We start from the raw sequence: 17,133 nt of genomic DNA, 5'->3' as shown, positions 1-17,133 counted from the left end.
TGCTGATGAAGGCTCACAGTCTAGTCCACTCCATCACTTCACCATACTGTATGTATGAACAGACCTGTATATACACAGCACACAAACCCACAAAGCCAACGGAAAAAAGCATAGTTGGGATTTTCACAACATCAACCATTTCTCCCAAATAACACTCAATGGCGATTATTCTGACTATGAAACACTTCAAGGGGACAAATCATGAACATGCATCGCCTGTCAGCCCTGAAAAAGCATTTACACTAAACACCCACACTGAAAAAAACCCCTACATATATTTGCACGCATGTTCTTCACCACCAGGCAGACCCACATCTGCACAGCAGTTACACATATAAGTGAACAAGAAAGCAAACACACGGCATTTACTGTGGACTTGGTTGTCCCCAGAAGAATATCTCATGTCCCCAAGACCAAATATTTACAGACTTACTTCATTTTTTATCTCCATACTCATCTTGCATTCTGTATGTTTGTATTAGAGTGTGCAAAGACGTGCATGTGCCAGTGCGTGCATGTACTTTGTAGGAGCTGCCTGTTGAGACGGTGAATTAAACAGAAAGTGCATTTGATCTGCAAAACACTCCAGGGCAAATACACACACACACACACACACACACACACACACACACGCACACACACACAGGCTTGCATACAGCATCAAAATCATTTCCGTCACAGAATCTATTCTTAGGAGCAGCAACAAACCATTCTTTCCCTGATATAAATCTCTCTTATTCATCCCCGCATAGTCATGCGCACACACACACACACACACACACACCGACACGTGCACACTCACTTCGCTCAAAGCTACGCTCCCTGGTGGTCATACCGCATTCACATAATGTTCTTTGTTTTTATTTTCTAGAAGAGGATTTGTTCCAGGTAAGTCACAGCATGAAGACCTTTTGGGGCTTATTTAACTCGTGAACATGTATGCACAACACACGCTGGAGCTTTTATCTGTGGTGGTGGCTGTTTGTGCAGGTGTTTTGAGGTCAGCGGCGCTCTCTGAACGTCAAAGCTTCATATTCCATGTCTCTCTCTCCATTGCGTCCTCAGATGCATCCACACCCCAGCACACACAATCTGAACAGTGAGAAGTTAAATCAACACAGCTGCAACAACTCAGCCCTGATCAGCCTCCACCCTTCATTTGGCCATCTCCACTACATCTTTAATCAAGCTACTCCCCCCTCTCTGTTCTGCCTTTTGCCCTCTTGCTCTCTCGATCCTCTGACTCCATCCTCCTTTCTTCTCTTCTCCCGCTTTACTCAATCTTGCATTAGTCACTGTTAAATTTATATACCTGCTAGCTCTTTGGAGCTTCTGCCAGTGCACAGGGCTTCAGATCTCACTCCTCCACCTCCTATTTGCTCTCCTCACAACATCATGCTCGTTTTGCTCTCCATCCATACTGCCACATCTCACTCCCCCTCTCCTTGCCCTTCTCTGCCCTCCCAGCGTTTGCGCGTGCATGCTCCACCCTTAGGGAGAATCGTGTGCCCAGCAATGCAGCGCAACTGCCCAAGTTACCACCAGCTGCGTCAGCACGGGACAGAAAGCGTAAACGCCAGGGGCCTCCGGGGGAAACAGGAGCATTCACCTCCCCCCGTCTGTCTGCCTGGATTTTTATGAGTGTGTGTGTGTACGTATGCATACAGTAGACACACATGTGAACACAACTGCATGACCAGGAGCCAGAAGATCGGATGTTATCATTTACCGCTTGTGGAAGAGGAGCGATATGATTTCCAATTTCCTGTTATTTACAAATGTGGCTCCCTGTGCGCTCTGCTTTCACCTTGCGTGACATGATGATATTCTTTTAGAGGAAATACTACATTTGGGCTTTTAAAGCACCCCCTCTGGTTTGAAAAATTCATTACTACAGCAATGAAGGTTATACCTTGAGACATTTTTCTTTAAGTTGATGGAAAATGCATTTTTACTTCAAACTGCAATTTTCTTGACATTTTAAGCATCAAATAAACGGCTGTTTCTGGTGTGAATAGTGAATAAGTGCTTGCTGCCTGATCCAAAACAAACTCAACTAAAGTAAGATGCCAACAAGATTAGATCCCAATTCTTCCCACATAACAAACATTGCTACCAAAGACACCAGAACCTGTATCACTGAAAAGTACCTAAAGCCAGTTTAGCGTTCACAAACTACAGTGGTCGGGCAAACAAATTAGTCTCTCCACATAGCGACTCCTAAATTATGAACAAGCCCTGAATTTGTCACAAATGGACTCAGACAGTGTGAAATTAAGAACTCCACTTGAGAGATTGTTTTAAAAAATATTGATTCAAATTTCATTGTGATAAAACAAGGGAGCGTGAGAGCAGCCAGTATCAGTAATCTGTGGGTGTGTGTGAAATACTGGAATTCAACAAGTATTACCACGATAGACTGTATATGACTCAGACTTTGTACACACACTCTAAGAGTTTAAGCACTGAATCAATAATTTCACATCGTATCTGGAGATTGTGATGTCAGGACTGAAATATCTCAAAGATTAGTTTGACTGCCTTGACATTTTGCACAGATATTCATGGTCCCCAAAGGAAAAAAAGAGAAGAAGATCCCGCTGACTTTGGTGAACCTCCTGACTTTTCTCTGTGCCAGCATGAGGTTCACATTTGGTTTTGAATTACATGTCCTACCAGCGACTGAAAAGGTTCTCATTAAATTTGGAAATAGAAATGGACTGGCATTTAGATAGAGCTTTTCTACTCTTACTGACCGCTCAAAACATTTGAGACTACAAGCCACATCTGACCACACTTTATTCTCATGCTTTAAGCACTTTATCTACCTCATGTCCAGGGATGATTTAGACTCACCAGTTAACCTAATGTGCAAGTTTTTGTTCTGTGGGAGGAAGCCAGATCAGCCACAGGAAACCCATACAGGCAGAGGAAAAACATGCAAACTCACCACAGAACGGCCTGAGCCAGGGGCTTGAACCAGGACCCTTCTTTCTGTGAGGTAACAGTCGTAACCACTATGGTGGCTGTTGGGTGATAGACAGGAAATGCAAATTTCCAATCAAACTTAACTGCACTTTGCACTAATTAAAAAGAATTATATTATTCTATAGTCACTAGCTAAACCAATCTAGTGCAAATGATTAAATAAATACTAAAGAATGCTAAATAATGGTAATATTATCATCATCATCATCAGCAGCAGCAGCATCTTATCAAGGCTCCTGCCAGTGATTATTTCCATCCATCTTCTTAACCGCTTCTCCCGTTCAGGGTTGTGGGCTTAGCTGGAATCTATCCCAGATGTTATGGAGGAGATAGGATGAAACTTGGACAATTTGCCAGGTTATCACAGAGCTAAAACCTACTGATTTTACCATTTACAATCACTACTTAACCTACTGTAGTATGCAGGACTGTAGGAGGAAGCTGGAGTACCTGGAGAAGGCCCCTGCCAGCTGGAGGGAATTGAACCTAGAACCTTCTTGCTGTGAGGCGACAGTGCTAACCACTATGTTGGCTGTTAGAAGATATAATGGATGAATGACTTGTACCAAATCTATAAAATAGTGGGAACTGAGAAGGAGAGAATCAGCCACCATTGGTTTCCACATCTCCAGTGAAGCTGGATTTAACACGCATGTTGGTCTTGACTTGCTCTTCTCACATGTATTAAAGATTTTATTCAGCAGGTGGCCACTGAAGATTAGCATTATGAATTCAGTACCTGGTCAAATGAGACCACAGCCTCCGTTTCTCTTCCTGAGTTATGCTGTTGATTAATGGTGAGAAAAACATGGAAGCTGACCTTTGGAGACAAAATATCATCACTTCATCCAATTAAATTCTTTGAAAACTTGTCACAATTAGCATGCAAATACCTTCATTTAGAAAATTTGTTTTGTAAGGCCATGCTGACCTTTGACCACTAAACTTTCATCAGTTCATTTTTGCGTCCGAGTAAATGTTTGTGGCAAATTTGTAAAAGAAAAAAAATTCCCCTAAGCTGTTTGAGAGATATCATGTTTACAACAATAGATGGATGTACAGACAGAGAGACGACCTGAAAGCATAATCCATCCTGTCACAGCTATTACTGGTGTGGAAGCACAAGAACCCAATCACAATATAGCCTGAGGTGAAGTCTTTGACTTTCGCGTTTTGTCAGAAACCCAAAACATATTCAACGTGCTTTTACATCAGACAAAGATAAGCAGCAAATCCCCACAAAGCTGCAGTGTTTGCTTGATAAATAACTGATAATTTTCTGTCAATCAAAAAATCATTAGAGCTCTACTGTACTCATTAACTTTAAGCTCAAAGCGCTGCTTTGCAGAGAACACATAACTGTAGACTCTGTGCTCTTATTGTACAGTAGGAACACACAGGGAAAGAAAGCATGTGGACATTTAACAAACTTCAGAAAAAGTAATCCAAACCCAGAGACATTATCGCACTTGTCATCTCTGCCAGAGTTGTACTGCTGCCATCTTCATGTCTTGCTTTCCTCAGGGGGTTTCCCTCCAACAATCTGGTCTTCAGCAAAGAAACGCATGCTTGGACTGGGTTCAGATGACTGACTTGGCCACTGAAGTACATTCCACGATTTCAACATACAAACTCATTAATTAGATTCATATTTTGGATAATTGTCCTAAAACTGGAGGGCTGTGAGGAGTAAAATATAGGAGTCAAAACCAGAATGCAGAACCCAAATATTTAGAAAAATCACTCTCAGCTATGAAATGAGCCAGTTAAAGATCTAGTGTTTGCTAGAAACCCTCGACTAACTACACACATACACACACACACACACACACACACACACACACACAGCTGGAGGTCTGCTGATTCAACACAGGCAACAAAGATTAAAAAAACAGTCACTTTAAAGCTCATAGAAACACAGACCTACTTTCATAATTGAGGTTAGAGGCAGACTTGCTTTAATCCCTGCGAAGGCCCAGGTCACCACATCCATCACTCATACATCGATGCAGCAGGCTTGGCCATTCATCACTCACTCTGGGATTTATTAGTCAAGTCTGGAGCTTGAGGGTGAGAGGCTAAATGATGAGCATTGTATTAGCTGTTATCAGCACAGAGAGAGACACCAAAGTTGGTCTGTTTGCTTATCCACACACACACACACACACACACACACACACACACACACACACAGATGATCGGAGTGTTTAATCAGAGCTGTGGCTGCCAGAGCTGGAAGTTAAATATACAGCCATGCACAAACATTCATGTGTCAAACAGTACACACCAAAAACGGAAGAAGAAAAAAAATCTGATAACACTTAAACACTTTCACACACACAAACATCCTGTGGAAACCCAATCTGTCAGAAACCAGCATAGCACTCAGTGGGCGCCTAACCACCAGAACAGACTTGTTTAGCACGCTGGATGACCAAAGAACACACTTTTTAATACAAACGCACACCCACAATCAACTTGTTGGGAACAGTGCCACTACCAGCCAGCCGAGTTGCCTGGGGGGCACCGCACCATGTCTCATTGTTGAAAGCTAAGGTTGAACGCAGTGGTAGTGCCTGGCGTAGAGCTGTCACTTTGACTCCTGATCCAGGTTATTTGCTCTGCGCGTTAATAGGCCAGGTTCTGCGTTACGGGGTCACTTCAGTCACATGATGGGCATACTTTTTTTTTTCCTCCATGTGTCACAGCGAGACAAAAACGCATGCACCACACAGGCTTTTATTACTAGCTGTGGCTTAAAAGCCTTGCTGCTGCGTACAGTGTTTTACATTCAGCTAGAAAACCAAAGGAGTCAAAGTGTGTAAGTGTGTGTAAGTGTGTATGTGTGTGTGTGTGTGTGTGAGAGAGAGAGATAGTGAGCGAGTCTGTCTGTGTAAGTGCTCTCTATCTTGCCAGCCTCAAATCCAAAGCAATTAGAGAGGCCAGATGGTGGGCTGGACTCACAGTAAATAGCTGTGCATTGACAGAAGAAGCCTGCAACAAAAATGAACTGTGACAAGGAGCCAGGATGACACACAGATACATGACGGCATCAAAGCACCAGGCAAACACCGAGAACTCGCTGCCATCACTGCCATACACCAACTGTCACCATCACGGGCACGTTAAAGAGCAGAATTTGCTTGTGTCAGTTTTTGTTTTGTGGCGAAACAGCAGCGCTTTTTAATGTCCAAACTAAATGAGGCAGGTGCATATGCATGCATCAACACACGCACACAGCATATTTAAGCATAAACCTACACACAGTTAAACTTCTGCATGCCCTCTTGTTGAAATTTGACCAAACCCGTTTGGTTTAGGCAGAGCTCAAACAATGCAGCCTTTGAGAGGCGCTCCATTCACCAAGTTTCAGCTTGGCCTGCACATTCCCCAACTGAAAACACAAGCTGCCTCCCTCCAGGAAAACCACTGAAGCTACATGCCCACATTCCTGCTCTCTACCCTTTTCTCTACGCTTGTACAGCTTTTACATGAGAACTGTTGAAACTCTGCTGAATATAATAGTATTCCTGCACTCTGAAATAGGAATGCATCAGTGCTTTCATTATCTCCAGGCACCGGTGAAACACCTAATAGAAAAATGTGCCCTTTAAACAACTACAGCATCTGCTACCTAGCCATTACTAAGGCAGCAAGTTTACTTCTGCCAGCCAAGTCACATATACAAAACAGAATGGGAGGAGGTGGAGCTCAGGACAATTATAAACCACGAAATGGCATCTCCTGTTCCTGCGCTCATTTTCCCATAAGCCTGTTATCACACTTCTGTTGACACACACTCACAGATTTATCAAAAGTGAAACGAGACAAGCAGCCAGACCAGGAAATGAGAGTGTGGGGAAGGGAAGGGGGGGGGGGGGGGGGGGGGGAGAAAAAGCAGGGGTGTGTCTGAGATCTGAAGGATGGGTGACAAGAGACCGAGAAGCTACTTCATATCCTGATCAATTAATCTATAAATTTAATCAGTGTGAATCAATGACTGGCGTTTCTATTCAATCTGGGTGCTCAGTCATCCAGCTAACCTCAAGTGTTAAAGAGACATGAAGGTAAGAAAGAGGAGACACATACCACACACAGCAACACCGGAACATTTCAAAAATCAAGAAATCTTTAATAGTAACTGAATACGGAAAAATAATCTAGAAAGACATGACAAAAATGGCAATACCAACTCTAATCTGTATTTTTTTCTTCTTTTTAAGATCAAAATAAAACTCAAATTAAAAAAAAAAAAAAAAAATACAAAAAAAGAAAAGAAAAAAGAACAACTTTACACAAAGCAGTCAATAATAAAAAGCACATTTTGGGTAAGACTGTTTTGTTGTGTGTTTGTATACAGTTTCACTTGTATAGAAGAAGCACATTTGCCAGTTTTGGCAGCAATCACAGCGCAGCAGTCAAGAATAAAGCACTCATAAAACATAAATTATAAAGCACTGCAAAAATAACAGAAGAGAGGAGAAGCGGTAAACAGGAGAAAATAAATCCTTCATGCGTGCTGTCACTGAGTAATACACAAACGTGACACCATAAATTAGTAATTCTTTTTTCTGCTACATATTTATATATTTATACTATGTACACCGGAAGCTTCTCTTTTTTTTTCTTTTTTCTTCATTTTTTACTTAATGCATGTGAGATGGGAGATGTTAAGGCTTTGATTACTCATCAGATGTTTGGAGCCAAAGAAATGATAAGAGCATGTTGCTCTCAGGAAAAAGAGAAAAAAAAAAAGGAAAAAGAAAATATCGGCTATTCTGACTATCTAACCTTGTGCAAGACCTGGACCAGGTTTGCAGATTTCTCTTAAAAGCATTTTGTCTGACAAGCCTTACTTGGGCACCGAGGTGGGTGGCAATGGGATGTGCTTGTGTGTGTGTCTGTGGAGGCGGTCGCAGTAGCAGAGGTGGCTGAAGTAAAAGACAACATTTTGGAGTCAAGTTTAAATAAATTTAAAAAAAAAAAATGCAACTCTTCTAAAAGCATTCAAAGGGCTCTGGGAGGGGGAGGAGGTCAGCGCGGTGGCATTTTTATGAAAGCGATATTTCCCTCTGCAGAACAAGACCAGAACGGACAATCGCTTTCCTAAAAAGCCTGTCTCTGTGACACTGGGTGAAAGGTGTGCGTCTCCCCTGAATGTGTAGTTGTTTATGTTCTACACAGTCACTGATTCGGGAACAGGCTGGACACTTTGGGGGGCAGAAAGCACTGGAGCAGGGGGGACACATCACGGTACAGCTCTTTCCACACTAACAGAACTCTGTATGTGTCCTGACAGAGCCGCTGTGGAAGAGGCAGAGTAAGACGAAGTGTGTTTGTGTGAGTGTGTGTGTGTGTGCGTGCAGCTACGCGAACACATTTGTGTGGGCTTGTGTCAGGAGATGGCAGAGTTGTCAGGTAGAAGGTGTCTTCTGCACAGTTTGGCTGTGGGAGTGAGCATAATGAGACTGACTGAGGGGTGTTTGTGTGTGGGCGAATGCATCTCAGCACTCTGCGAATGTATACGTACAGTATGTGTGTGTGTGCCGAGTGAGTGCGTCTTCTCGAAATGCACAATAATATCTTCGGTTTGCCAGTTTTCCATGGTGACAAAGGGTGGCTACTCAAGTTACAGTCCAATGGCAGCGAGAGATGTCCTAAAGCCGCCGAACACACTGGCACACAGCTATGCACACACACACCGAGCGCTGACTCAATAGACCGTTGCTTGTGTCGTTGCGGTCTACCTGATGAATTGAGTATTGTGTGTAATTTTTTGCATTGTGCAGAATTTCTGTCAAGGAGAAGGTGAAGCCAATTGTCTGCCAAGAAATGTGTGCTTATAAATGCAGATAAAGTTACCTTGGATTAAAAAATAATAATAATTCAAGCATATGCATCCCCCCAAATCAAATTGGCCCTTAGATAAATTAAACTCAGTCAGGTTCAGTATGTTATAAACACCCAAACTACTGAGGTATGCGTTAGGTTAAAAATTACATTCTGAATGCCTTCTGAGGTTTAGCTGACCCACAAACGCTTTCCTCTTTACTTCCATAACATCGGAAACACTGGCTCCATCGATCTGATATTTACATTTTCATAAATATCCACATTTTCACAAGAAAAATAAAGATGCTTACGTATATAGTACACAGATAGCTCACACCAAAATGTACATACAACAGTTTTGTCCCTTTGTCAGTATTCTTTTTTTTGACCCCCCCTTCCAAAAAAACCAAAACAAAACCAAAAAAACCCCCCCCCAAAAAAAACAGGTGTTGCACTCATATTTCTTTGTGTTGGTGACACATACAAGTGTAAAAATAATACATTTTCATATTGAGTGTGACAAATCAGCTGCGTTCGGCAAATTTACTGTACCCCAGGTTGGCAGGAGTTGCATTTAAGTATAAGCTAAGGCCATTAGACGATAATCCTATTGAACACACTGGCTTACAATATGCTAGACAGTGCTCAAACACGAAGCGCCGTCTCCATTTTTGTCATCTGTCTCTCTCTCTCGCCACCTCTCTGAAGGTTAACAGCCATCACAAAGGCAAACAAGGTCTGCCTCGCCCTCTACAGATACTAGGTGAGTGTTTCTCTCTCACATCTGTAGTTCAAGGTTAAAAAACAGCCACGATAAGAAACGCAAGCACAGTCATCTTTGCCCTTAGGAATGGGTCACCCTGCATTTGCCCTTATGACCTGCAGCAGAAGCCAACCCATTTCTTAGAAGGTCCTTTACAGGAGGTCAGGTACAGTCATCAAGACCCCATTTATTGGATTCCCAGTGGGTCCAAGGAGAGCTGATTAGGAAGGGCAGGGAACGCAATGATTAGAGGAGCTTCGGTTCTCTCTACGATTGTCCATCACAGTCGTCCAGTGGCTATGCAGATATGGTGACGCATGCAAATGTACACACACACTGAGCCTCAAGGACAGTGGTGTACAATAGCCATGGAGTAATATTTGCCCGAGCGGGCCTCCGGTGGCTCGTTAAAAGGATAAATTAACAGTCAGGAGACAATCAGCCCTGAACCTGCATCATAAAAAGGGCCATTTCGCCACATGTTGCCTGTTAGTCAATATGACTCCCATAGCTTTGCTTCGGATGCAACCTTTTATGTCTCCCGATCAATTCACTACATTTAACAACACTGGCTAATGGAAAGAAATATATGATCTCATTGAAAATCTGTCTAACCTAATGCCATTGCACTCTGGAGGTGGGGCTCTTGTTACATCTCACCATTTACTAAAGCGGGAGAGGCAGCTGGGGTGTCTGTGCAGTGGAGTGAACATGGCCACTCCAGGTGGATTAGTCACTCCTGGCATGTCAGGGCACACCGGGCTGGAGTAGAGTAAGTGGGGTGTCTGACACATCAGGAGCGGTAAAATACTACTTTGCTCTCGGTAGCCCTGACCTCAACACCGCCCTGGATAAATCATAAACTCCCCATAAACACTGGAGAGAAAGGGAGAGAAGGATGAGGAGAGAGAGGAGGAGAGACGGAGGCATGATGGAGAGATGGAGGTGGGAGGGAGAGAGGAATCGCCACGTCATAAACGATAAGTGGTGGCAATCTGTTGGTCCCGGCTAAGCGAGCGACTTCACGGCTCATTACCAATCAAGCTCCTCCTGTCAGGAGCGCTCTGAATAGACGGGGATGAGGAGGAAGAGAAAAGAAGAGACGTGCTCCTTTCTAGTCCTCCTGCCTCCCGAATCCCTCTCCCCATCCTTTGACCCTGTCAGATCAGCTACACCTCATTCCCTCATCTCTTGTTTACCGTCTCTTACCTCCAGGCACAGTGCAAAAGTTTGCTCGTGAACACCTTGTTAGGAACTTGGTTCAAACTCTCAGCAAACTTACTTTGTTAAAACCTAACTGCTTTTCTATTTGCTCGGCACACAAAGACCTCATGTTCTTTAAATTTTTTGCTAAGTTCAAATTGAGAGTGTCTACTGCCTGTGATAGTTGGCAGAGTTGTTTTGAGAAGAAGGCAGAGAGAGCAGAGCGAAGTCACCAGCAGACGTAAGCAAATACATTTTTACTGTCTCGAAATTACCTGATGGTTACGGTCTATACTTTCAAACTGACTCATACTGCTGTCCTCCACTTCCCACCAGGTGTCACAGCTCAACACGTTGGCAAAACAAAAAGTTTCCCACAGAAGTAAAGAGATTTGCAGGCATCAGGTAACTGCTTGACAACTTATTCCACGGCTACTGTTTTAGTAAAGATAACAGCAAATATGCAAGTGAGAGGTCTCCTCTAAGCTTGTAATCACATTTCCATGAACCTACTCCCACATTACATTGTTTCTCTTTAGCCTGTCTGTCAGTCAATAGGCAAGGTCCCAGTGATAGCGAGAGCACGAGCAGAAACGGTGGGAGGCATGTTGTTCTTTTCTCCGTTTGATTTCTAGTTCTTAGGGATCACATAACAACAACAACAATCCTTTTACAACATCCCACCACACCCTCTTTTTCATTCTGTCCACTGTGATTAATGATAGACTATATTTAAAATTGATTTTTTTTGTTTTTCAAAAATAAAAGTGGTATGATTTTCTTTTCACCATCAAACAGGGACAAGACCCCACCGCCACAAAATCCTCAGGAGGAATTCTCCAGCTCGCCTTTTTGCCTCCTCCCCTTCCTCCAATTCCTCCTCCTCTATACGTAAACTGCAGTCCGTGAGATGACCGAGCCATCACGCTGGGACTCCATGTCATCATCGTATTCTCCAATCATCTCCTGATCGCGCATTGTGCGAGGCAAATGGATGGGGCCACCAGGATTGTAGTGATCATAGTTCTCTGCTTCGTCAAGCTCATCAAACTTCCTCTTCTCCGCGTCGTCCAACTCGTTGCTTAGCAGGATGTCTTGGGCAGTGGGTGTGGTGCTAACAACTTCAGGGTGGCCTCCCATGGTAATCAGCTGGTGGTTGTTTTTCTCTCCAAGGGCCTGAATGGGGGAGCTCTCGCTGTAAACGTAGATGGGGCCGTTGTTGTTGCCGCCGCCGTTTCCCGCACCTCCATTTGTGCCGTTCTTGCTCGCTTTCTTGCCGCCCCCGAATATGCGCGTCTTCATGTCACTGCCACCATTGGCGCGGTAACCCTGCTGCTGCCTGCGCCTACGGGTGACGAGCACGGCGATGAGAGCGGCAACCAAAAGGAGGGCCAGCAGGGAGCCAATCACAGCTCCCGCCACCACGCCAGCATTGGATGGGTTCTTTGGGGGCTCTGTAGGAGGGAGGCAGGGAGGGAGAAAAACAGGGAAGAAAAAGGATATGGTTGAGAAAGGGTAGAAAGAAAAAAAAAAAGAAAAAAGGTTCGACCAGTGGAGAGGAAGACAAAAAAATAAATAAAGACAGCCAAAAAAAAGTTTTGGTTTTTTTTAAAAAAGAGCAAGATGGCAAGAAAAAGGTTGGATGATGTCAGTGGTGCTGGTCTGAAATGTATGCAGTCAAGTGTGTAAGAGTGCTGAGGTGTCAGTACAGTCAAGTGTGTGTGCGTGTGTGTGTGTGCGCGCCAAGCATCCTTCTACTTTGACATTTCCTCCTCTCCCTCAGAGCTGCTCCTGTCCCCATTCCCACAGCTACGTCACCACAACGTCTCAACCACCCTCCCCCCTGAGTTGCCCTTCAATAGCCAGGGTCTGTCCACAGACCACCATAAAAAGGCAAGGCAGGGGGTTAAAAAAATGTGCAAAACACACACACACACACACACACACACACACACACACACAGACACTTTTATTAAAGAGCATGGATCAGTGTGTGCAGAGCAGAACAGGTGGAGGCCGTGCAGAGGAGGGTAATGATGAATGGAGGAAGGAAGGGTGGAAATTAGATGAGGAGGAGGAGGAGAAGGTGGTGGTGCTGGAGGAGGAGAAGGTGGTGCTGGAGGAGGAGGCGGCGGCGGACTGAGTGAGTGACAAAGCGACACAGCGGAATGACAAGTCTTCCCGGAAGCTCTGTATGAGGAGCGCGGGCACAGACTGCTGCCCCTCTCCACTTCTGTACGCCACAGGCACTGGTTGAGTGCGCATCAGTCTTATATGTGGGTCCATTTTTCCTCCGGCATTACACATACACAAGAAAAATAAGCCATTTTAGTTCATTTTAATATTGACAAAGGCTTTGTTAGAGTGCAAACTAGCTCAGGAGGCTATGACTGAAACTAGGGCTCTGCAATCAAACACACAGCATCCCTGTTTGTGCGTCTTTGTACAAAAAACTCCAGGGATAAGCAGTGCTGTCTAAATCAGGGTTGTAAAGAGGTCCCATGTGACTTGTCAGTACTCTTTTTCTGAACTTGTACTTTCTCCTCCCCTGATATTCCCCTTCAGTAATACTAGTGCTGTATTTTAAAGCAGGTATTTCAACGGCAACAAATTCAATTGCTTTTGCATGAAAGTCAGCTAACAGTTCAGACTGGGGCTGTGCATTAAATGAAATGCTTCCATTTGTCGTGTCAATAAAAATGCACGAGTCAGTGCCGATATCAAAGATATTCTAATGTTCCAGTTCAGACTTCAGACAGTTATAAAGAAACGTGACTAAATGAAAACATTAAATTCAGGAAATTCTAAAATCTTTTAGCTGATTGTGTCACGGGCACAGACTAGCCTAGACAAGTAACACTATTAACACGAGCAGGATGTTGCTGCTTTGTACGGGCTTCGGTGGTCATGAGTTCAGGGCTCTAAGTGCTTTCAGGGACTGTGACAGCTCCCCACAAACACAACCTGTGACCGTTTTCCCATGTGCTGCAGTGTCATCTCTGACTCAGTGGGCAGCGAGAAAACCAGAATAATGTTTGCATTCGCTGTACGCCAAAGCACTTTGGATAGAAGCGTTCTACAAACGTTAAAGGGAATATGCCGACGACATAACGAGTGGTATAACTCAGACAGGAATAACGAATTAGAAAGACAGCTCAGACTTTATTCCGTAAGCTGTTCCTGCAGCATGCCTTCTTGGAAGATATAAAAGTAAGCCTGCTTGAAGTAGGAACGGAAAATGATGTCTTAATATACATTATTCCTACTTTTACGGGGTTCAAAGCATTCACGTTCATGTCTCCGATTTTTTATTTACTGTACTCATTACTTCGTGATGCCTCAGAATGAAATTAAAGGCTTTCATGTTGCTCTTTCTACAACAATGCACTTTGTTGAAACATGATGTAATGGAATATAGGCTGTTTGTTATCTGTCACTCCAAAGTGCTACCGCTCCACTCAGGTTTGAGCGCATTAACTACAGAATAAAACCAAATAAATTGTGGTGAGAAAATGTATTTTTAATTTCAGACAAAGTGATCAAGAGCCCTCGGTTAAGCCGAACATCCTCTCTTGCCGCTCTTGCTTTCCTTTCCACACACTGCACTTTCACCAGCCGCGGCAGAGGATTAACCGGTAGACGCTGCCGTTGAAATCCCTGCCTAAATTCGAAAGTAGCAAATCAGCTCGATTCTTATTGTCGGTTCCATTTGAAATCCAACAGAAGCCGGCCTCTCTTGTTAACTGTACAGAGAGCTGACAGTATTACTCGTGTAACACTGATTCGTGTCAAAAGAGAGAATGGTAGTCTACTGCCGTCTACACCTGTGCTTCACTCTTTTCTTCCTCTCCTCAGTTCTGCTACCATTTTCTCCATCTCTGTCTCCACTTCACTAGCTGTCTCCTGCACACACTCCTTCAGCCCTCCAAATCCATTTTCCCTGTCCAATTTGCGTTTGTATTTCTGTCATGTGTTACTTCTCTATGCTCTCCTCCTCTGTGCTTCACTTTCAACACATGCCTAGGGAAAGAATTAATAATGCGGGTACATTTTTCTTTCCTTTCGTACATCTTCTCACACTACTTTCCCCTTGCACACTGATTTCCCCCCCCCAAGCTGTGCTAAACATTCCCCTTCACACACACGAGAGTGAGAGCTAGCCCTCGGTGTCCACTTGTAACAGGAACACAAGAAATGCATTATCACCTCCGACTCTGTGGAGATCCACCACATGCTACGTGGTGAAAATCTCAGTGCCAAGTTTGGGCCCGATGCTGCCACACACTGCTGTCACATCAAAGGGAATTACGCTGAAAATCAAATGCAAATTCTCTCTGAATTCTACTCATCTAATTATATTTAATGCGTAACTCAAGTCAGTTCTTAAGAGTATTTTTTTTTCAAAGTCTGCGCTGGTAAATCCTTTTGTGGATAATACATCATGTTTTATTCTACCCTTCTGGAGACAACATTTAAAAGATTCACCAAAAGAGATGTAAAGGAGCCATCGCAGACTCCAAGTGGAGACTCAGTCACAACCTAACAAAGCACCAGTGGAATTTATTTGAGTGAGTGACGAGAGGACATCTCAAACACATGCCGACGAATGAACCAGATGAAAAACTGCAATATGCATGCTGTGTAGATAATGTGGGGGAGAAAACCAAACATGCAGTACGACCCCCCCCAAAAAAAAACAAAAAAAACAAAAAAAAACTCACACACACAGAGACACACAACATACTGTGGAAGCCAAAAAAACAGCATGGTCCTTATGAAGTCATGTCCAACACAACTGTACGCTCCAAGTGACCGCGAGTAATGAGAGAGATGGAGCAGAAGTAACGTTTGCTGCAGCCGTCCAAAAAACATGCATGGTCTCATTCACATACATACACACGTGCCCCAGTATGGTCATCACTGCTCGGATGTTGTGCTGGGCTGCACCTAGAGCATCCCTTAGTAGTATTCTCTGTCAGTATGTTAAGTTATTGAACACAGCTGAGTGTGTCTGTGCGAGTGTGTGTCTCCAGAAATGTGTGTTTGTGTGTGCTAATTAGGGGTGGGAAGGGGGCCAGTTGCAGGCTGGAGGGAGACTTGGCTCCATCAGACCTGTTCTCTGGCTGTTTTCGCATGGCCGGAGACACACAACGACAGACGCAGACAGATACAGGCGCACACACACAGACACACTCACACACTCTACCCCACGGAGGAAAATAGCCAAGCCCCTTGCCCTTGAACTGTCTCCTTGGATGAGTTTGAAAATGGGAAAAACGCACCGAATTGGGAGGAAATCTCTTTTCCGTTTAACTGAAGAGCCCTTCAGACCATGTGGGGGATTCAATCTAGAGCATTTAACTTTTTTGAGGTTCAGCTGAGCCACCCCTTTAAGGAATGATGAGGGAAAAAACCAAGAAAAAAAATGGATGGAATCTGGGTTAGCCACACAAGAACCCCCCCTGAGAGGAGCCCAGAACGGAGGGAGGGATGGAGACTACTAAGCTGTGATTAAGGAAGAGCTACTGGTATTTAAGAGTTAAGCTTAGAGAGAGAAAGATAGCACAAGCATGAGTTGGAGAGAGGGAAAATGCTGGGGGCAGGAGTCTCTTTTCTGAGCAAGAAGATCAGCGGCAGACTTGCGGAGGCTGAAAGACAACCTGAGAGAGATAAGGAGGATGAGGAGAGAGCATATGCTAACTGAGTGGATGAGAGATGCAATGAAAGAGCAAACTGCAGTGAAATAGATGGCATCGGAGAGATAAATCGAAAGAAATACAAGAAGAGAGAAGGCTAGGATGTGTTTGCGTGCCTGTGTGACTAAGCAGCAGGATCGAAGATGAGAGGAGGAGAGGCAAGGAGAAGAGAGGACATCCATCCCTCTTGCTGCCTCCATGTGCACAAGACAAGACCGAGGGCAGAAGGCGCGAGTAAGCACACAGACACACTAGTGTGTAAATTTGTGTGTGTCATGCAGCTGTGGGGTAAAGGGGAGTGGGGGGACCTGCTATGTAGCAGGTGCTGGCCATTTCACGCCTGTCGGCCCCTCTTAGCCCCGTTTGTCTACACACGTTCACATTAGCATCCACAGGTCTGAACTGCAATCCCATCTGAAGGCATTACACATCTTTCTTAGACTCCTTAATTTCTCTTTAATAGCACCGACCGTCTTTCTTTATGTGCACTTCTCTCCCTTTTTGCTATCTAGAAACTTATTTTCCTTTGACACTCGCTTGTTGGTTTAGTCACCTATTAAGTGTTGTTAATTTTAGCTCGCGTCTTATCCTCCTTCTGTGCCAATGAGTAAGAGAAGAGTAGGATGGAAGGAGGAGGTGGTCGGTAGCAAG

General features: G+C 44.1%; 1 protein-coding gene across 2 annotated transcripts in view; it reads right to left on the bottom strand.

Annotated features, from left to right (window-relative positions):
- LOC102798958 (nectin-2) overlaps positions 1-17,133 on the bottom strand; it is an 85,282-nt gene that overhangs the window by 27,229 nt on the left and 40,920 nt on the right. The window contains exon 7 of one of the 2 annotated variants that reach the window (XM_006802818.3): positions 7,097-12,240. The exons of the other annotated variant lie outside the window; for it this stretch is intronic. Coding sequence (XP_006802881.2) covers positions 11,672-12,240 — 569 coding nt within the window. The 3' untranslated portion in view covers positions 7,097-11,671. Of the gene's footprint in view, positions 1-7,096; positions 12,241-17,133 lie in introns of those variants that run through there. 2 annotated transcript variants of the gene reach the window in all.

The sequence above is a fragment of the Neolamprologus brichardi genome, chromosome 11 (assembly GCF_056152115.1).
Source record: "Neolamprologus brichardi isolate AB-2024 chromosome 11, ASM5615211v1, whole genome shotgun sequence".
NCBI classification, from domain to species: Eukaryota; Metazoa; Chordata; class Actinopteri; order Cichliformes; family Cichlidae; genus Neolamprologus; species Neolamprologus brichardi.
Note: the sequence above shows the minus strand (reverse complement) of the source record. Positions and strands in the feature narration are given on the sequence as shown.